The sequence below is a fragment of the Pristis pectinata genome, chromosome 15, assembly GCF_009764475.1.
Source record: "Pristis pectinata isolate sPriPec2 chromosome 15, sPriPec2.1.pri, whole genome shotgun sequence".
Lineage (NCBI taxonomy): Eukaryota > Metazoa > Chordata > Chondrichthyes > Rhinopristiformes > Pristidae > Pristis > Pristis pectinata.
In genome coordinates, this window is record NC_067419.1 from 38,495,346 (window position 1) to 38,517,303 (window position 21,958).

At 39.2% G+C, this 21,958-nt stretch overlaps 1 protein-coding gene across 1 annotated transcript in view; it reads right to left on the reverse strand.

Moving 5' to 3' along the window:
• rpap3 (RNA polymerase II associated protein 3) overlaps nt 1-21,958 on the reverse strand; it is a 46,049-nt gene that overhangs the window by 19,262 nt on the left and 4,829 nt on the right. The window contains exons 4-11 of the mRNA XM_052030454.1: nt 20,677-20,804; nt 16,977-17,098; nt 16,730-16,800; nt 9,139-9,264; nt 8,558-8,685; nt 7,691-7,812; nt 6,120-6,190; nt 4,328-4,432 (exon numbers count right to left, since the gene is read on the reverse strand). Of these exons, the coding sequence (XP_051886414.1) occupies nt 4,328-4,432; nt 6,120-6,190; nt 7,691-7,812; nt 8,558-8,685; nt 9,139-9,264; nt 16,730-16,800; nt 16,977-17,098; nt 20,677-20,804 (873 nt within the window). The remainder of the gene's footprint in view (nt 1-4,327; nt 4,433-6,119; nt 6,191-7,690; nt 7,813-8,557; nt 8,686-9,138; nt 9,265-16,729; nt 16,801-16,976; nt 17,099-20,676; nt 20,805-21,958) is intronic.

Consider the following 21,958-nt stretch of genomic DNA (forward strand, 5'->3'; position numbering starts at 1 on the left):
TCAAAACACCAGATAGACGCAAGAAAACACAACTCTGTCATGTAAACATGCTAAAACCTTATTATGAGAGGGATTCAGTTGTGGCTTTGGTGGATGGTGAAAAGGTTGTTTCTAGAATGCCTGATGTTGATGTTGAGGAAGGCCAATTTAGACCAAATATTGTTCCATCGAAACTGAAAAACCAAAATATCCTGGAGAACCTTGAAACGAAGTTGGACCATTTACAAGTTTCACAAAAACAACAGATGAGAGAATTAATTTTAAAATTTAAAAATCTGTTCCCAGATGTTCCAAACAGAACATCGATAATTACCCATGATGTTGATGTTGGGGATGCAAAACCAATCAAACAACACCCATATCGAATGAATGTGGAAAAAAGTAAACTTGTTGATCAGGAAATCAAATACATGTTGGAAAATGATATTATTAGACATTCTACTTCAAATTGGAGTTCGCCCTGTGTTATTGTACCTAAACCTGATGGAACTGTTAGATTTTGCACAGATTACAGGAAAGTGAATGCTGTAACAAAGTCAGATGCTTACCCTATTCCTAGGGTGGATGATTGCATAGACAGAGTGGGAAAGGCAAAATTTCTTACAAAGATTGACCTATTAAAAGGATACTGGTGTGTTCCATTAACAGATAGAGGAAGGGAGATTTCAGCCTTTGTAACCCCTTCTGGATTGTATGAATACAATGTTTTGCCATTTGGAATGAAAAATGCTCCGGCAACATTTCAAAGAATGATTAATTCAGTGATTCATGGGTTAAAACATACAGATGCCTACATTGACGACTTAGTGACTGGGAATGATACTTGGGAAGATCACATCTCTGCGTTAGAAAGGTTGTTTGAAAGACTTTCCAAGGCTAACCTTACAGTTAACTTGGCTAAAAGTGAATTTGGCCATGCCACTGTGACGTATCTTGGTTATGTTGTAGGTCAAGGCAAGCAAGCTCCTGTTCAGGCAAAAGTTCAAGCAATATCTGAGTTCCCTATTCCCACAGGTACGAGGACTGTTAGAAGATTTTTGGGAATGGTTGGATATTATCGAAAATTTTGTAAAAATTTTGCTGATATTGCTCTTCCCCTAACTAATCTTCAGAAGAAGGGAGTAAAGTTTGTTTGGACAGATTCTTGTCAAGAAGCATTTGAGAAGCTGAAAGCCATTTTATGCTACCATCCTGTGCTCAGAACACCTGACTTTGAAAAGCCATTTTCATTAGCAGTAGATGCCAGTGATGAAGCTGCAGGAGCTGTGTTGTTGCAGAAGGGTGACCTTGATGATATTGACCATCCTGTAGCTTACTTTTCAAAGAAATTTAATGAGCATCAAAAGAATTATTCCACCATAGAGAAAGAATTACTGTCGCTTGTTTTAGCCTTGCAACATTTCAGTGTATATGTTTGCACCGCTCAGAAACCATTGACTGTGTATACAGATCATAACCCATTGGTGTTTCTGAGCCGAGTCAAAAACAAGAACAGAAGGCTGTTAAACTGGAGTTTAATTTTGCAAGAGTTTGATCTCATGATAACTCACATTAAAGGCAAAGATAATGTGATTGCTGATTGTCTTTCCCGATGTTAAATGGGAAACATGTATCTGTACTAATCTGATAGTCTGTAGTTGTGTAGCATGATAATTATTAACATTACTAACTATGCGCGGTTAAAATTTTCTTGGGAAAATTTTTTTTTTAGGTGGGAGGTGTTACGGACTCAGTGAAAGTCCCTTTAAGATAGAGAGTGTGTGTGTATGTGTGTGTGGGGCGTGCTTACGTCAATAGAAGATAAAGGACGTAATGACGTTGTTGAAGTCAGAAGAAGAAGAAAGAGAGAGAGAGAAGGGAGAGAGACACCAGCCTGCTTGTTTTCTCTATCGATGGATGAGAAACAATAACTGTGTTTGCCACTGAAATCCATGTATGGAAGTTGGAAGTAATCCGGTGGAGTTCACTTTGTTGCTGACCTGTAGAAGGAAACAGGTATTTGTATGTGGACGACCACGGTTCGGATGCTTTTCGGGGTGAGGAAGTCACTACCGAGTAAACACTGAAGTGTCTTTTGGGTTCCATCGTGGAACATTTGGATTTCGTATGTACTCTCTCTATGTTTTTCTACATCTACATCTTATCTTCAGACAACGGTGGTTGTTGAAGAAGCCCTTGCTCATGTTTCACCTTATGGCTTGCGGAACTGAACTTTAAGAACCATTCAGGAACTGGGAGTTTTGGACTTTGTCACACACACACACGACGAGTTTAGTTTTGGGGTTAACGTTCGAGGTTTAACATTCTTGAATTCTAACATACTAACATTTTTACTTTTATTTTACATATTATCATAAGTAGTGATTAATAAAATAGTTTTTAACACTGAATCATGCTCAGTGTGTTTCTTTTGTTGCTGGTTCATGACACTTCCCACTGCTGAACTTAAAACATGAAAATAACTGATGCTGGTTCATCTCTGTGGGTGTAAATGCACAGAGCGAAGCAGACCAGAATTCAATATATTTGACATATTGATTTCCTGGTCCTTGTTTAGTTCAGGTCGCGGGAAGAAGTTTTTAAAGAGTAAAATCATTGAAAGCAATTTCTGTCTAACATTGTTGAAAACTGGTTTCTTATTCTGGGGAAAAAGTCACAGACATCAAATTTTTAAGTAATGTGACAAATATTTATTAATGGGCTGTTGTGTATTCTAGAAATTCACCACCACCCTCAATGATCCAGCATTGCCTTTGGTCAACAACTCAAAGCTGGTATAAAATCAGTCTCCAAAGTAGCACTGATCCCTGCAGTCTTATGTGCTCCTGAGACCTGGACTACCTGTGGCATGCATCTCAAGGCAATGGAAAAGCACCATCAATGCCATCACTCCAAAATCTTCCAGATTCACTGGAAGGATGTGAACCAACATCCACATCCTTTCCCTGGCCAACATTCCCAGGATTCTGATCCTAGTTGTCTACACCACTCTGGCCATGGGATGCCCTTTCTTTACACTAGACTTCCCAAACACATACTCTATCATGGGAGGCAGTTAACAAGCAGACTGTGCAACATCCCCATTGACTCCAGGGAATCTCAGGGCCCGCGAGCACAAAGTGGAGAAGGAGAGTTCTGGATAGTAATGAGAGCCTCGAGCCCAGGCATCAGGTGTGCAAAGGATGTAAGCAGCAAAGGAGTGGATCATTTTGCAAACTACCCACCTGACTGTCCTGTCAGGCACCCCCTGTCCCATCCACAGAACAGTCTGTGATTCTCACACCAGCCTCACCAGTCACAAAACCAGAATGGCAGCAAGCCACCCAAAATACTGAGAGACTAATGCCTACTGGTTGAAAATTTGGCATTTTTTTATTTTTGATAATGCCATTCAGAAGTTAAAACATTAAATGGCTACTATTTTCATGAAACCTAATAGAAATTGGAATCCAAAATACAAAACTGTAATGGGTTTGAAAAGGAGTCAGGCACACCTAGTTTAAAGCATTGCTGTGAGTAACCTTGTTATAACTGTGCAATGTGTAGATTTGTGTCTAACAATATCAAAAAGATTTCCTATTAAGTAAAAATAGAAAGAAACTTAGAAATATGTTATGATCTTGATTCTGTATATTTTTATGAAAAATGATAGCAAATGTTGGAATGAGAAGTGTAATATAAGAATTGATTGCACAAAATAAAATTAACACTGTCAAACAACTATGACAACTTAAAAGAAATTTGCATTACTGTAAAAGAAATGCTGGAGGAACTCAGTGGGTCAGGCAGCACCTGTGCAGGGAAATGGACAGTCGACATTTCGGGTTGAGACCCTTCATCTGGACTGCATTACATTATCGCAACAGAGATCAGAAGTACTATTCACCTAATAACACAATTTTACAGTGAAAGACATTTTTCAATTTTCTTTCCTCAAATTATTATTTTAGAAATAATCCAAGAAAGGTTGCTGACAAGACAAAAATTATCAAAAGTAGACATTAAGCATTACCCTGCTTTATTGCCTTTACTTGCTATTATATTTCAACAGAGCTTTTCTGTTGTATAGGCAAGGAAGGAAACTTTCAGAATACAGTACTGCCTAACATTTTTCAAAAAGTCATCTAATAATAATTATTAACAAAATGTTCAGTAACTTTAAATTGATATTCTGGAAGTGTGGATCCTTCATATTCCTCATTTACAAAACCAGAAAAGCATTGAAGATAATTCAACATGGGATTATACTGATACACCCTAGTTGGTCCAGTTATTCTCAATTTCTACATATATAAACTACAATCACCTTAGATAATTCAAAACTTACTCTAGATCTTAGATGAGGTGGCTTATCAATTGCTTTGACTAGCCTTGGAGCAGCCCCTTTCTCTCCTGAAGATTTCTGAAGTGTGTCCCCTTGCAAAGCCAATTCCTTGAAAAAAAAATTGAAATTCATTTTATAAATTGGATGTAAACACCTAACCATCTGACATTTTTTGCTGCAGGCCTATGATTTATCGAATTTATTAAATTGTATTTCAAAACCTGCCCAACCATCTAGTTTGCTGGCCCAGAGTCATCATCATTAGATGATGCCAGAATTCTAAATTTTTTCTAATATATAATTCTGTCTCCCACCTCAACTTTGTGCACGTATAAACAATTCTGCAAAACAAACTTAAATACAAAACTATTCTTACCATTACAATATCAATTTACAACAACTGTCGACAATGAACTCTAAAGAAACTAGGTTGACTGTGCGCTTTTAAACTATTTCCAAAAAGCTTGATGCAGTGTCAGCCCTCAGAGCTTGAAAGCTGTCACTTACTTACTACTAATTTTTCTCCCATTTCCTACCAATTAAGTATCTTCTAAAATCATAGAAAAAATGATAATATTTCTTTTCAACAGAGCAGACAACCATTCAGCCCATCGAGTTCCATGCCAGCTCGCAAAACAATCCCATTCCTCCAAAAGCCACAGGTGCTATGATAAAGGTAGCTCAGCAGTTTTTCTTCACCATCCAATGCTAATGTCCTTCTTACATAAGGCAGTCATTTACATAGCAGCTCCAAAAGAACTATCCAATTAATCCCCGCCCTTTGGTCTTTCTCAAAAGCTCTGAGAAAATTTGTACCTTCAACTATCCATTGCCTTTTAAATGTTACTACTGAATCTGCTTCCATTGCTCTTTATGACAGAGTGTTCCAAATCACAGCAACCATTGCGTAAAAGAAAATATTCCTCACTTCACCTCTGGCTGTATCCTCTAGTTATCAATTGTTGACAATTTCTCACTCAAATCTATTCAGAGTTTTCATAACACCCTTATTAACATTATATCTTCACCTATACTGATAGCATAGAGCATAAAACAGTACAGCACAGGAACAGGCCCTTCAGCCCACGATGTTGCGCCAAACTAATTAAACTAGTAACTTAATGCCGAACTAAACTAATCCCTTCTGCCCACACAATGTCCATATCCCTCCATTCTCTGCACACTCATGTGCCTATCTAAGAGCCTCTTAAACACCGCTATCGTATTTGCCTCCACTACCTCCCCGGTAGTGCATTCCAGGCACCCACCACTCTGTGTAAAAAGACTTGCCCCGCACATCTTCTTTGAACTTACCCCCTCTCGCCTTAAATGCATGCCTTCTAGTATTAGACACTTTGACCCTGGGAAAAAGATATCAGCTGTCTACTCTGTCTATGCCTCTCATAATGTTATAAACTTCTATCAGGTCTCCCCTCAAGCTCTGTCACTCCAGAGAAAACAACCCAGATTTATCCAACCTCTCCTTATAGCACTTGCCCTCTAATCCAGGCAACTGGTAAACTTCTAAACATAACTTGAACATATTGCCGCTGGTGGTCCCATTGAAGGGACTCCCAGGGAACTACTTTTCAATATACTGAGAACATAGGCAGGAATATATACTTTTTCTCCCAAAAACACAAGCTCTACTATAATCTGCAAGTCAAATAGCTTTAAATTCCCCATTATTCTTTGCTCTTTGCACAATTTCAGCTGGTTGTTTCCAAAATACAATTATTACATGATTTAATTCTAAGTTCACTTAACACAAGTAATACAATATCTTCATGTTTACCTTATTTATTTTTCCAAGTTCAGTTAAAGCTTGCTTGTTTCCTGGTTCCAGCCTCAGGACCATTTCAAAATCTGACAAAATAATTAAAATGCAATTAAAAACTGTCTATGTTATCAATCTCAAATGAAGCATTTGTGCCACAGAAGTCCCAAGGCAATGACCATCACCGAGAGGATAAACACCTACCCTTGACATTCAACAGCATTAACATTGTTGAGACACCTGCCATCAATATCCTGGGTATCACCAAAGATCAGAAATTTAACTGGATCAGCCACATAAATACTGTGGCTACAAGAGCAGGTCAGAGGCTGGGTATCCTGCAGTGAGTGACTCATCTCCCAACACCAAGGACTTTCCACGACTGACAAGGTACCAATCAGGAGTACATTCCACTGACCTGGATTTGTCCAGAAGCAACACTCTTAAATCTCAACATCTCCCAGAACAAAGGAGTCCTCTTGATTGGCACCCGTCAACCACCCTAAATGTTCATGAGTTCATCACCGCCTTCTCAGGGGCACTTAGGACTGGGCAATAAATGCTGGTCTTGCCAGCAACACCCACATCTTGAAAATATACAAAATAAAAGGTTAAATAGTCCTTCAATGTTTAGGTTAGTGAAGAAATTATTAAGAGTATAAAGCAATTATTTGCATATTTTGTTATATTATAGGTGGCCATTTGGCCCATCAAATCTATGCTGGCTCTCAGAGCAATCTCTTCCCTTACTTCTCTGTAACCTATTCTCTCTCACGCACACTAACACCAAACTTGTGTTATAAACTGAACATCTGCCATTATGTCTCAAGAGGCAAACGGGATTGCACTACTTTTGATAAATAGCAGCATCTTAACAATCACCAAGATAAATGGGCCAAATGGTCAAAGCAACTGACAAAACCGGTAATGGTGACAAAGCGTGGATAGGCCAGGGCACTGAGCTACCCCTAAAACTGGAAAATGTCATTCGACTGTTGGTCCAGTAAACGTCAGCAACTGATCCAGCAAATCTGAACAGAAGTTATAAGTATTAATTGTCAAATCATGCGAGTGATTTGTCACTTTTCACATGTGCACACCTGGGTAGCTTTGCTGAATAAAATCCAAGCTTGAACCCAAATTGACTAAAAGTTGATGACATTCACACGCAAGAACTCAATGATAATTAACTGGGACAGGCGACCTCCATGTTACGGACGTTCGGGTAATAAAAATTTGCCCTTATAGAATTCACAAATCACTACCAAAAAAATCTGGGATATAGAGTTAAAATTTGCTCTTACAAAATTTATGTGAAAAAAATAAATAAACACCATCCCTTGATGCATGCCCAGATGACATGGCTTCATGCTACAGAAAACTGTGATACAGTCTGTTGTCTAGGAACACAACACACCCGTGACGCATGGGTCTCCTGTTATAAGTTCAGAGGATCCAACACACTCCGCTCATTAGCCTTCAATATAAAATACAACAGTAATCCCTTTTGATTTCTGTTCAAAATAAAAGATCCAAGAACAACTTCTTTAAAAAAAAAATCTGTTGTGCAAGCTCTAAACCAATCTCACCTTCTTTTGCTTCCTTTAACTTCCCAAGGCACAAACGGGCAGTTCCTCTTCGTGCAAATGCTTTCGAATAAGTATTATCCAACAAGATTGCTTGGCTACAGTCAGCTTCTGCCTCTGCAAACCTAAAATTTTATTAACTGGCTCAAAAGTGTCATTAACAATTGGTTCTGAAAGAACACATTTTCATTAGTGCTGCCTTAGTATTTCATGAGTAATTCAAATATTTTATTTCAATTTTTATCTATTTATGAATTAATAATCTCTCCACCTATTGCCAGGTTTTAAGAAGCTGAATATTAATTACAATAGATTTGAACCAAATGAGCATCCCAAATAAAATTTAGTACCAATGATACCTAAAAATAGGACGTTAATCTGCAAACTATAGTTCACCGCAATACACAACTAAAAAGCTGCATGTTTTTTTGACTGAAGTCAGTCTTGTTTGGCCAAGGATTCCAAAGTGTATGTCAGTGCCCATTTAACTTAACACATTTGTTTCTACAACTTTCCTCAATCCAATTGCAACCTAAAGAAAACAAAATAATCTCAGACATACACTGATGTGTGTGCATTTGTCATAAATCATCCCAAGAATAAACCTTGTAAATTTGATTAGATTACAAAAGTATCAAACTTAGGAAACCTTTGCCTGAATGGTTGCTACTTCAATAGTTATACTTAAAACTCATATCGATTTCGAAATACTTTTAAATTAAAATATTTAATTTACTATTACTACCAATTTCATTTGATTACAGAGTACTAAGGGAATATTAAATTATGGACATTTATCATGATAAATTTAATTTGATACTTATTTTTACTAAATTAAAATATATTTTGCATCTCTAAAACAAAACTTACTTTTCAAGCTTGAGAAAAGCCATGGCCCGATTAGCTGGTAAAAGTGCATTGGTGCCATCTGCTGTCATCCCTCTGGTGTAGCATTCAATTGCTTCTAAATACTTGCCTTGTTTAAAGTAATCATTGCCCTGTAATGAAACCATTGACATTTTTGACTTAAATGATAAGACCAGTACCCAGCAGTGGATATGAATAGAATATACACCAGATCAAAAATTCACAACTCTAAACATGCTGTTAAATGTCATCTTTTGTACTGGGGATCTCTACAATTTCAATTACCACATGCCACAGGTGGAGGGCACACCCGTGCTAATAATTTGGATAGAATCTATGCATGCATTCAGATTGCTGAGTTGGAATTACATAGCACACTCTTAGTATTTCAGATTGGTGTCTACCTAAAGCGGGTACAATTAATGCATTTCTTCCGATACAACATATTCAACAGCATGAATCAACACTTTATGTTAAACCAGGGATCAAACTGGATAATCCAGGTATTTTAGTTGCCTGACCAGTTGAACCCAGCCATTCTGAAAGGCATTTTAAAACTTTCTCATCTTTGGTCATTAACATACCAAGTCTTTCTCAAAAATGGCTTGTTGCTTTGCTTGTGCTTCAGTCACTTTCTTTTCTTCACTGGCATCCATTTTTTCATTGTTTGACTGATTCTCATCTTTATTAGACTGCTTTGGTGCTAAAGCCTAGCAAGAAAGACAAGTACATTAATTAAAATGCATGAAGGGGCCCATCAGGCAAGTTTACTCATGTTCTAGAACACTTGTGCTTGTTTCATATATCAGTGAGTCTGCCCTTGTACTTATTTTGTATAGCAAATCCAGTTTGTACATTCCCAAAGATCATCACATTTTCCTGTGCTTTAGGTAACATGAGTAATTAGAACCATTCTTCAATTTTAAGCAGGCTGACAGGGATGCATCCCAGGGATGCACAGGGATAACAAAGTACTTTGATAGTACTCAGAATATCATTATAAGGATTCCCTGAGAAATGTCTAGGCTACCAAGCAATGTTCTGACACAAGAGAGACTGCAGATGCTGTAACGTGGTGCAAAAAATAACTACTGGAGGAATTCAGTGGGTCAATTGTCTTCCAACAGTTGCCACAAAGTTTTCATTCCTTTCAGAGCTTACATTTGCTCCGGTGTCAGATCTACCTCAGTGGCTGTGAACAGCAAGAAAAAGGCTAAGAGCAAGATTCTTCAATCGATCAGATTGAAGAATCTTCATAGAATCAAAATCAGGAACAAGAAAATACAATTCAGATTTAGATCTTGTACCAATAGCAAAATAACAAACAGATGATGCAGTTGGGATTAATAACACACATTTGCCTTTTTAAGCTCAATGCTGTCTCTCATTCCCACAGAAAGAATTTTTCAGGGCCAGGAAGATTATTCATTAGTTATCATTTTTCACACAATCAAAAATTCAGCATGTATTTCTGAATGCACCAACCCTAATTTTTCCTCGAGCCCTTAGTTCAGAGCTAGCAGGGAAGTACCTCAAATTCATGCCATGCATTCACTTCAGCGCAGAGCTCTGTGACAAGGACTGCAACAACACCCTATGTAGAAGGTGTCACGAACCAGCAACAAAAGAAACACACTGAGCATGATTCAGTGTTAAAAACTATTTTATTAATCACTACTTATGATAATACGTAAAATAAAAGTAAAAATGTTAGTATGTTAGAATTCAAAAATGTTAAACCTCGAACGTTAACCCCAAAACTAAACTCGTCGTGTGTGTGTGTGGCAAAGTCCAAAACTCCCAGTTCAGGAATGGTTCTTAAAGTTCAGTTCCGCAAGCCATAAGGTGAAACATGAGCAAGGGCTTCTTCAACAACCACCGTTGTCTGAAGATAAGACGTAGACATAGAGAAACATAGAGAGAGTAAATACGAAATCCAAATGTTCCACGATGGAACCCCAGCGACACTTCAGTGTTTACTCGGTAGTGACTTCCTCACCCCGAAAAGCATCCGAATCATGGTCGTCCACACACACAAATACCTGTTTCCTTCTACAGGTCAGCAACAAAGTGAACTCCACCAGATTACTTCCAACTTCCATAAATGGATTTCAGTGGCAGACACAGTTATTGTTTCTCATCCATCGATAGAGAAAACTAGCAGGCTGGTGTCTCTCTCCCTTCTCTCTCTCTTTCTCCTTCTTCTAACTTCTTCAACAACGTCATTACGTCCTTTATCTTCAATTGACGTTAAGCACGCCCCCCACACACACACTCTCTATCTTAAAAGGACTTCCACTGAGTCCGTAACACCTCCCACCTAAAAAAAAATTTCCCAAGAAAAATTTAACCGCGTATACAGTTAGTAATGTTAATAATTATCATGCTACACAACTACAGACTATCAGATTAGTACAGATACATGTTTCCCATTTAACATCGGGAAAGATAATCAGCAATCACATTATCTTTGCCTTTAATGTGAGTTATCATGAGATCAAACTCTTGCAAAATTAAACTCCAGTTTAACAGCCTTCTGTTCTTGTTTTTGACTCGGCTCAGAAACACCAATGGGTTATGATCTGTATACACAGTCAATGGTTTCTGAGCGGCGCAAACATATACACTGAAATGTTGCAAGGCTAAAACAAGCAACAGTAATTCTTTCTCTATGGTGGAATAATTCTTTTGATGCTCATTAAATTTCTTTGAAAAGTAAGCTACAGGATGGTCAATATCATCAAGGTCACCCTTCTGCAACAACACAGCTCCTGCAGCTTCATCACTGGCATCTACTGCTAATGAAAATGGCTTTTCAAAGTCAGGTGTTTTGAGCACAGGATGGTAGCATAAAATGGCTTTCAGCTTCTCAAATGCTTCTTGACAAGAATCTGTCCAAACAAACTTTACTCCCTTCTTCAGAAGATTAGTTAGGGGAAGAGCAATATCAGCAAAATTTTTACAAAATTTTCGATAATATCCAACCATTCCCAAAAATCTTCTAACAGTCCTCGTACCTGTGGGAATAGGGAACTCAGATATTGCTTGAACTTTTGCCTGAACAGAAGCTTGCTTGCCTTGACCTACAACATAACCAAGATACGTCACAGTGGCATGGCCAAATTCACTTTTAGCCAAGTTAACTGTAAGGTTAGCCTTGGAAAGTCTTTCAAACAACCTTTCTAACGCAGATATGTGATCTTCCCAAGTATCATTCCCAGTCACTAAGTCGTCAATGTAGGCATCTGTATGTTTTAACCCATGAATCACTGAATTAATCATTCTTTGAAATGTTGCCGGAGCATTTTTCATTCCAAATGGCAAAACATTGTAACCCCTTCTGGATTGTATGAATACAAAGGCTGAAATCTCCCTTCCTCTATCTGTTAATGGAACACACCAATACCCTTTTAATAGGTCAATCTTTGTAAGAAATTTTGCCTTTCCCACTCTATCTATGCAATCATCCACCCTAGGAATAGGGTAAGCTTCTGACTTTGTTACAGCATTCACTTTCCTGTAATCTGTGCAAAATCTAACAGTTCCATCAGGTTTAGGTACAATAACACAGGGTGAACTCCAATTTGAAGTAGAATGTCTAATAATATCATTTTCCAACATGTATTTGATCTCCTGATCAACAAGTTTACTTTTTTCCACATTCATCCGATATGGGTGTTGTTTGATTGGTTTTGCATCCCCAACATCAACATCATGGGTAATTATCGATGTTCTGTTTGGAACATCTGGGAACAGATTTTTAAATTTTAAAATTAATTCTCTCATCTGTTGTTTTTGTGAAACTTTTAAATGGTCCAACTTCGTTTCAAGGTTCTCCATGATATTTTGGTTCTTTTAGTTTTGATGGAACAATATTTGGTCTAAATTGGCCTTCCTCAACATCAACATCAGGCATTCTAGAAACAACGTTTACATCATCCACCAAGACCACAACTGAATCCCTCTCATAATAAGGTTTTAGCATGCTTACATGACAGAGTTGTGTTTTCTTGCGTCTATCTGGTGTTTTGTTTATATATGTTAAATCAGTCACTCGAGATTCAATAACATAGGGTCCAGAAAAACGAGATTGCAAGGGATTATTTTGGCTAGGGAAAAATACCAACACCTTTTGCCCCACTGCAAATGTCCTAGGCCGAGCACGTCTATCAAAATATGTCTTCATTCTTATCTGGCTAGTTTTCAAATTCTCGCTCGCTAGCTGGCAGACTCTCTCCAACCGAGTTTTAAATTTTTGGACATAGTCCAACATACTCAAGTGCACTTCTTCAATCCCCTCACATGAGAGTGCTTTTTCTTTCAATTCTGTCAACTCAGGGTCCTTTGTCTGTTCCACCTTAAAATCCTTCCTCGACAAAGACAAATCTTTAAATTCAGGCTCACTATAAGGATGTTGATCCTCCAGTGAAGACAGAAAAGTCTCAGATAAGGCATCATAATTTTCTTCCTGTTTAGGACGGTCACAAGGAACCACATCAGACTGCACCGGACTGTCTGTCTTGGCTAATTCTTTAGCTCTAGCTCGAGTCACCGCACATGATGGGTAAACATCTGGATCATTCTCAGACTCATCAATCCTTGGTTTGGTCGTTAACCGTACCACAGGAACAATTTCTCCATCTGCAAGGTCATTTCCCAATAACAAAGAAACTCCTTCCACTGGCAACCTAGGTCTTATCCCTATCTCGACAGGTCCTTCTACGAACTTTGACTTTAAAATCACCCTGTGTAAAGGGACAGATATGGTGTCATCTGTAACGCCTCGTACTAGATTTACCTCACCAGTGTCACTTTCTTCACCAAAATTTAAAACACTGTCCAGCAAGAGAGATTGGCAAGCCCCAGTATCTCTAAGAATTTTCACTGGCACCTGGGGTGACTCATCATTCAGTGAAACAAAACCCTCTGATACATAAGAACGGAATTCCTTTCTCACCTCCTCCAACTTTTCCGCTTTTACCTCTTGCAAGGACTGATCTTTAACAGCATCTCCTAAACCTTTTTGATTTTTAATTGCCTGAAAGCAAGCATTGGGCACAGCTTCCTTCCTTTTCTTCAAAAGGGCACAATTAGATATCACATGGCCAGGTTTCTTACAGTAATAACAAGTACGCTCAACAGGTTTCTCCAGCCCTGGCTTCTTTTCATCCTTTTTGATTACCTCCCAATTTAATCTCCGGTTTACCTGGATTGTCCTTGTAACTCTTTTGAAAGGTTTTAGGTTGTCCCCATTTGGAATTATGGGTTAAAGCATAATCATCTGCCAACCTAGCAGTTTCTTGTAAAGTTTCCACTCCCTTTTCATTTAAATATGTTGTTAATTCAGCTGGAACACATCTTTTAAAGTCCCCCACTAATATCAATTCTTTCAATTTATCAAAATCCCCATCTACATTTTTAGCCATGTACCATCGTTCAAAACATATTCTCTTTCCATTGGCAAATTCCATATGTCTGATCTGCAGATTTCCTCAAGTCTCTGAATTTTTGTCTATAAGCTTCAGGTACCAATTCATAGGCCTTCAATATAACTTGTTTTACCTTGGTATAATCAGCTGCATCCTCAGCAGACAAAGCAGAATAATCACACTCTGTACCATAAGAGCCCATCCTTCCTTTGGCCAGTTTGAACTCACAGCAACCTTTTCAAAATGTTGGAAATACTGATCAACCTGATCTTCCTCAAAAGGAGGGACTAATCGAACCTCCCTGCTGGCTGAAAAACCATCATCAGAACCAGATTCCAAACTCTTACGCTTCATTTGTAACTCATGCTGCCTCTGTTTCTCCTTCTCCTCACTAACCAGCTCCATCCTCTTCAATTCCATCTGCTTCATTGCTAGATCAGCCTCTATCTTCATCTGTTATCTCTCGTTCAGCCTCTAATTTCTTTTGTTCGGCCTCTAATCTCTCTCGTTCAGCCTCTATCTTTGCCAGCTGCACCTGTGCCTCAGAAATTGCTATTTCACTGCCAGGAAACTGTTTTAACACTTCCTTCTCAAACACCTTCTTTTCCACATAATGGCCAGCTATCAGTCTCTGAATATCTGCCTTTCTCATAGACTGCTTTACTTCTGTAAGGTTTAGCTTTGTAGCAATCTTTATCAGATCATCCTTTTTCGCCATCTCCAATCCCTGTAGGGTTGGTGACTCCAAAAATGCCTTAATATCCATTGCTGCTGGTTTCCACACACACAAGCCAATTAAAAAGAATTTATCAGACCTCCCTCAAAAATCTTTGGATTGAATCCCGAACAAATCTCGTCAATCTGGGGAACGATCCCAGACGACACTCGTTAATCTTTGGATTGGATCCCGGACGAATCTCGTTAACCTTGGGAACTATCCTGGACGAGCCCCCAATTTTGTCACGAACCAGCAACAAAAGAAACACACTGAGCATGATTCAGTGTTAAAAACTATTTTATTAATCACTACTTATGATAATACGTAAAATAAAAGTAAAAATGTTAGTATGTTAGAATTCAAAAATGTTAAACCTCGAACGTTAACCCCAAAACTAAACTCGTCGTGTGTGTGTGTGTGGCAAAGTCCAAAACTCCCAGTTCAGGAATGGTTCTTAAAGTTCAGTTCCGCAAGCCATAAGGTGAAACATGAGCAAGGGCTTCTTCAACAACCACCGTTGTCTGAAGATAAGACGTAGACATAGAGAAACATAGAGAGAGTAAATACGAAATCCAAATGTTCCACGATGGAACCCCAGCGACACTTCAGTGTTTACTCGGTAGTGACTTCCTCACCCCGAAAAGCATCCGAATCGTGGTCGTCCACACACACAAATACCTGTTTCCTTCTACAGGTCAGCAATAAAGTGAACTCCACCAGATTACTTCCAACTTCCATAAATGGATTTCAGTGGCAGACACAGTTATTGTTTCTCATCCATCGATAGAGAAAACTAGCAGGCTGGTGTCTCTCTCCCTTCTCTCTCTCTCTCCTTCTTCTAACTTCTTCAACAACGTCATTACGTCCTTTATCTTCTATTGACGTAAGCACGCCCCACACACACACACACACACACACACACACACACACACACACTCTCTATCTTAAAAGGACTTCCACTGAGTCCGTAACAAAGGACAAGATAAGTTCTCAATTTCCATTGTAAATTGTAAACTGTGTAAATTGAGAAGTTGCTGTCCAACTGGCTCAATTGAACAGCAAAAGACATTAGCCTCATCATTCTTAAATGAAAAACAATGCCCACTGTTAATTAAAAAAGTAGAAATTTCAAAATGGGTCAGAAATGCTTCTAAAAGTACCCAAGGACAGTTGAGAACATTGGGCCCATATATACTACAATGGTAATCACCTCTCATCTTCCATTGCCAGAGCCACTGTAACAGTGAATTAATTCCTCATATTCCACAGCCATTGGTGGCTCAGATTCACTTGAAAATGTTTTCTTTTGCTGAGATGATAGCAACACTGGTCAGATTTCAACTTTCAACATGGATGAGAATAGCAAACATTCTTCATGAATGAATGAATAGCTTGGTTGACACTAATTAATTTTTAAAAACACATACGCAGTAGACCACAAGATACAGGAACAGAATTAGGCCATTCAGCCTGTCAAGTCATAGAACATAGAAAAACTACAGCACAATTCAGGCCCTTCGGCCCACAAAGCTGTGCTGAACATGTCCCTACCCTAGAAATTACTAGGCTTACCCATTCCCCTCTATTTTACTCAGCTCCACCATTCAATCGTGGCTGTTTTTTATTCCATCCCCATTCTCCCGCTTTCTCCCTGTAACCCTTATCCCTTTACCATTCAAGAACCTATCAATCTCTGCCTTAAATACACCCAATGACTTTGCCGGCACACCCTTCTGTGGCAATGAATTCCACAGGTTTACCACCCTCTGGCTGAAGAAATTCCTCATCTCAGGTTTTTAAGGAATGTTCCTTTATTCTGAGGCTATGCCCTTGGATCCTAGACACTCCTAGTGATGGAAATATCCTCTCCAAGTCCACTCTATCCAGGCCTTTTAGTACCTGGTAGGTTTCAATGAGATCTCCCCTCATTCTTCTGAACTCCATTGAGCACAGGCCAGAGACTTCAAATGCTCCTCAGAAGAATCCTTTTTAAAATTATGTACAGTTTTTGAAGGTTTCATATTTTACCTCATTTACTTTTCTGAGTTCATTGGAAGCTTCAAAGTTTTCTGCATCCAAGCTCAGCACCATTTCAAAATCTGAAGCATTGGGAAGAAAATAAATAACTAATCAATAGAAACATAAAAATACAATAAAGATTTGCATCTGTTTAAATTCAAATCTATTAATTTTGGACTAATTAATTTTAGATTAAATGCTAATAATACTTTATAGACAGCAATTTCAATTGTTCAACAAACTTAAAATTACTAACCTTCTTTTGCACCCTGCAAGTTATTCAGTTTAAAACGAGCAGCACCTCTTCGAAGGTAGGCTTTCAAGAAGGACTTGTCTAGTGCAATTGCCAAATTACAGTCCGATTCTGCTACAGCATACCTATATGGGAAACAAACTAGTTAACACAATAAGTCATTCACAATATATATTTTTATTCAAAGGGTTAACAAAGATGTGGTGTACAGCTCCAGAATGTTTCCACAATAAATTCATTACAGAGCAAAAGTAAGATGAACTGAGTGGGCACAGAATTATCATGGACAGTGTCACAGATGTAGAAAGGGAGGATGTCCTGGAGGGATCATCTACTGAGTCAGTGTGGGAGGAAGCCAGAAACAGGAAGGGAGCGATCACTCTATTGGGAGTATTCTACAGAACCCCACTGCCTGCACCCCCGCCCCCCCCCCCCCCCCCCCCCCCCAAATAGCAGCAGAGATGCTGAGGAGCAGATCGAGAGGCAGATTTTGAAGAGGTGCAAAAATAACAGGGTTGTCATCATGGGTGATTTCAACTTCTCTAATATTGATTGGCACCTCCTTGGTGTAAAGGGGATAGATGGGACAGAGTTTGTTCGGTGTGTCCAGGAAGGATTCCTGACACAGTGTGTGGACAGGCCGACTAGAGAAGAGACCATTCTGGACCTGGTACAAGGCAATGAGCCTGATCAGGTTTTGGGTCTCTCTGTGAGAGAGCATTTTGCAGATAGTGATCATAACTCCTTGACCTTTACCATAGCCTTGGAGAGGGATAGGAGCAGATGATATGGGAAAGTATTTAACTGGGAGAGGGGGAATTATGATGCTATTAGGCAGGAACTTGGAAGTGCACAGTGGAAGTGTGGAGGTTTAAGGAACACTTGCATGGGGCTCTGGATAGGTTTGTCCCATTGAGGCAGGGTAAGGATGGTAAAGTGAAGGAACCGTGGTTGACAAGAGATGTAGAACATCTTGTCAAGAGGAAGAAAGAAGCTTACCCAAGGTCTAGAAAGCATGGATCAGACAGAGTTACGAGGTAGCCAAGAGGGAGCTTAAGAATGGATTTAGGAGAGCTAGAAGGGGGCATGAGAAGTCCTTGGCAATTAGGATCAAGGCATTCTACACATATGCAAAGAATAGGAGGATGACTAGAGTGAGGGTAGGACTGATCAGGGATACAAGAGGAAACGTGTGCCTGGAGTTGGAAGAGGTAGGGGAGGTCCTAAATGAATACTTTGCTTCGGTATTCACCGAAGAGAGAGACCTTGACATTTGTGAAGATGGTGTACGACAGGCTGATACGCTCGGGCATGTCGACATGAGGAAAGAGGATGTGCTGGAACTTTTGAAAAACATTAGGATAGATAAGTCACCGGGACTGGACGGGATATATCCAAGGTTATTACAGAAAGCGAGGGAAGAGATTGCTGCACCTTTGACGATGATATTTACAACCTCACTGGCCACAGGAATAGTGCGAGATGGTTGTAGGGTGGCAAATGTTGTTTCTTTGTTTAAGAAAGGGAGTAGAATATTTCTGGGAATTACAGACCAATTAGTCTTACTTCAGTGGTGAACAAATTACTGGAGAAGATTCTTAGAGACAGGATTTATGGGCATTTGGAGAAGCATAGGCTGATTAGGGACAGTCAGCATGGCTTTGTGAGGGGCAGCTCGTGCCTCACGAGCCTGATTGAATTCATTGAGGATGTGATAAAGCACATTGATGAAGGTAGAGCAGTGGACGTGGTGTACATGGATTTTAGTAAGGTGTTTGATAAGGTTCCTCATGGAAGGCTCATTCAGATGGCATGGGATCCAGGGAAATTTGGCTGTGTGGATTCAGAATTGGCTCGCTCATAGAAGACAGTGGGTGGTGGTAGATGGAGCACATTCTGCCTGGAGGTTGGTGACCAGTGGCGTTCTGCAGGGATCTGTTCTGGGACCCCTACTCTTTGTGATTTTCTTATAAGTGATGGGATGAGGATGTGGAAGGGTGGGTTAGTAAGTTTGCTGATGATACAAAGGTTGGTGGTGTTGTGGCTAGTGTAGAAGGTTGCTGTAGATTACAACAGGATATTGATAGAATGCAGACCTGGGCTGAGAAGTGGCAGATGGAGTTCAACCCAGAAAAGTGTGAAGTGATACACTTTGGGAGATCGAATTTGAAGGCAGAATACAAGATTAATGGCAGGACTCTTAGCGCTGTGGAGGAACAGAGGGATCTTGGGGTCCACATCCATAGATCCCTCAAGGCTGCCGCACAGATCGATAGGGTTGTTAAGAAGGCATATGGTGTGTTGGCCTTCATTAGTCGGGGTATTGAGTTCAAGAGCCACGAGGTAATGCTGCAGCTCTATAAAACTCTGGTTAGACCACACTTGGAGTATTGTGTTCAGTTCTGGTCGCTTCATTATAGGAAGGATGTGGAAGCTTTAGAGAGGGTGCAGAGGAGATTTACCACGATGTTGCCTGGATTGGTGAGCATGTCTTATGAGGATAGGTTGAGTGAGCTTTTCTCTTTGGAGAGGAGGAGGATGAGAGGTGACTTGACAGAGGTGCACAAGATGATAAGAGGCATAGATCAAGTGGACAGTCAGAGACTTTTTCCCGGGGTGACAATGGCTAACACGAGGGTGATTGGAGGAAGGTATAAGGGGGATGTCAGGGGTAAGTTTTTTTTTTAAACACGGTGATGGGAATGTGGAACGCACTGCTGGCAGAGGTTGTGGGGGCAGTTACATTAGGGACATTTAAGAGACTCTTAGATAGCCACATGAATGATAGAGAAATGGAGGGCTATGTGGGAGGGAAGGGTTAGATAGATCTTAGAGCAGGGTAAAATGTCGGCACAACATTGTGGGCCAAAGGGTCTGTGGTGTGATGTTCTATAACCAATTAAACAATGGCTTTTAGTGTAATAAAAATTCTTTAAAATGTCTTAAGTGAAAAATCAACAAGAATTGCAGGGAATGTGGCAGACATTTTCTAATTCTTTGGTTTCCCAAACACACAGTCGTACTTGACAAGGAAGCAGGCCAAGAAGTTATCAACATGCACTAAAGCAGTGTAGAAAAATGGCAAGTCTTAAAGACTGCAGAAAGTTTTAGTCCGTATGGTGCTGACAATCGAGAAGCAAAAATCTGTATGGTGCTGACTAAAGAGGCAAGAATGATGACTGCATACTGACACAGAGGAGGACATAATATTTGAGGCAAGAATATGGATTGATTTATGGGGTAAAAATTTTACATTTGTGGTTAGGAATGGGGATCAAATAGAGTTAGCAAATCCAAAAGTGAAGGAAACTGGAATTATTCAGGGAAAGACCAGAGCTGGACAGCGAAAGCTAAAAACAAAAGTCTAGATGGAAGTTTCACAGAAACCAGCCAAGGATACAAGCAGGCTTTTAACATTAATTTTTGAGTGATAAGGATTTCAGCACTAGGGTTCAATGCATATTTTCTTTCACCACAATGAAAAGTTAAACTGTATAGTTTGCAGAGACGTGTATACACTGGAAAAACACCAGAGGAAAATATACTGCAAATGTACCTTGTATTCAAACCAGTTTTGAACTAATATAACCCGAGTTGCACTTTAGCCCAACAAGAAACCATTTTTAAATTGGAGAATAAAAGTGCAAAACACTATCAGAAGTGACCAATCCTTTTTAAAGGAATATCTTCTTGCTATACTTACTTTTTCATCTTTATGAAAGTTGCTGCACGATTTGTAGGGAATACTGGATTATATGGATCCATTGTCATGGCTCTGGTGTAACATTCCATTGCTTCATCGTATTTTCCCTCTTTGAAGTAATTATTGCCCTGGCATGAATAAAAACAAGTATACCCATCAGGTCCCAATGCCCTTACTCTGACAAACAGAGCCTTGATCCAAAGATGCAAAAGTACAGGATAATTATAATGAGACCAGAGATCAAATTGCCATAAGTAAGAATAGAAATATTTATTTTAGATACCAAGAAACATAAAGTTACCTTAACTTGCAATTCTTAGCTAAAACTTTCTGGTGCCATGAAGAACTATATGGACATAATAGAAAACATTCTGGAGATAACACTTTAAAGCAAAATGCAGGCAAAACATGTTGGTTTATTTAAAATGTTTTCCAAATATTCCTAACAACATATTGCATGATGCCTCAGCAAAATAGATATTGTAATTGAGAGTCTCCATTAAAATGTGCTTAACAGTGACAATCATAATCCACAATACATTTAAAAAAAGGTGAGAAATTTGAAGATTCTACTGCCATGGGTGAAATTACGATTGTTACAGATGATTTATTTAACATAATAGAACAGCAATACATCCTGACCAGTATTTAATCAACTAACAATAATACAAAAACAGATTCTAATTGTTATTATCACATTGCTGTTTCAGTCTATGTACAAATTGACTGCTGTGTTTACTACATTACAGCATTGACTATACTTTGACGAAACATACTTAATTGACTATAAACTGTTTTGGGTCATAAAAGGCACTAAACAAACTAACTTTTCTTTAGCACTTTACATAATGGCACCTTATTGATCACTGAGTAATCCAAATTAAAACTGTTGTTCAAAGTATTTTGAGATGCTCAGCCTTTCTTGTTGACAAGAAACTGGAGAGAACTCCATAACAACTCTTAGTTGATGCAGCGCCCACTACAAGCAACACAGAAAGAATCAATCCTAAACTTCTCCTGCCAGCGGCCCCTCACGAGTGCAATCATATCCTACAGAAAGTATTAAAGGTCACCTTCTGTTGGAAGTCAATCTAGCAGATTGACTAAATGGGGGAAAAAGCCTATTGATCTGTTTAATAGATCGATCTCTGGCCTTGGTTCAGTTGTGGCAGTGTTATCTCAACCTCAAGTCCCGTCCAAATACTTTCTCTCGGCTAGAGGAGGGTTGACTTTCAGCAACACCACCTTTCAAATGACATATTAAACACAAGACTCCGTGCAC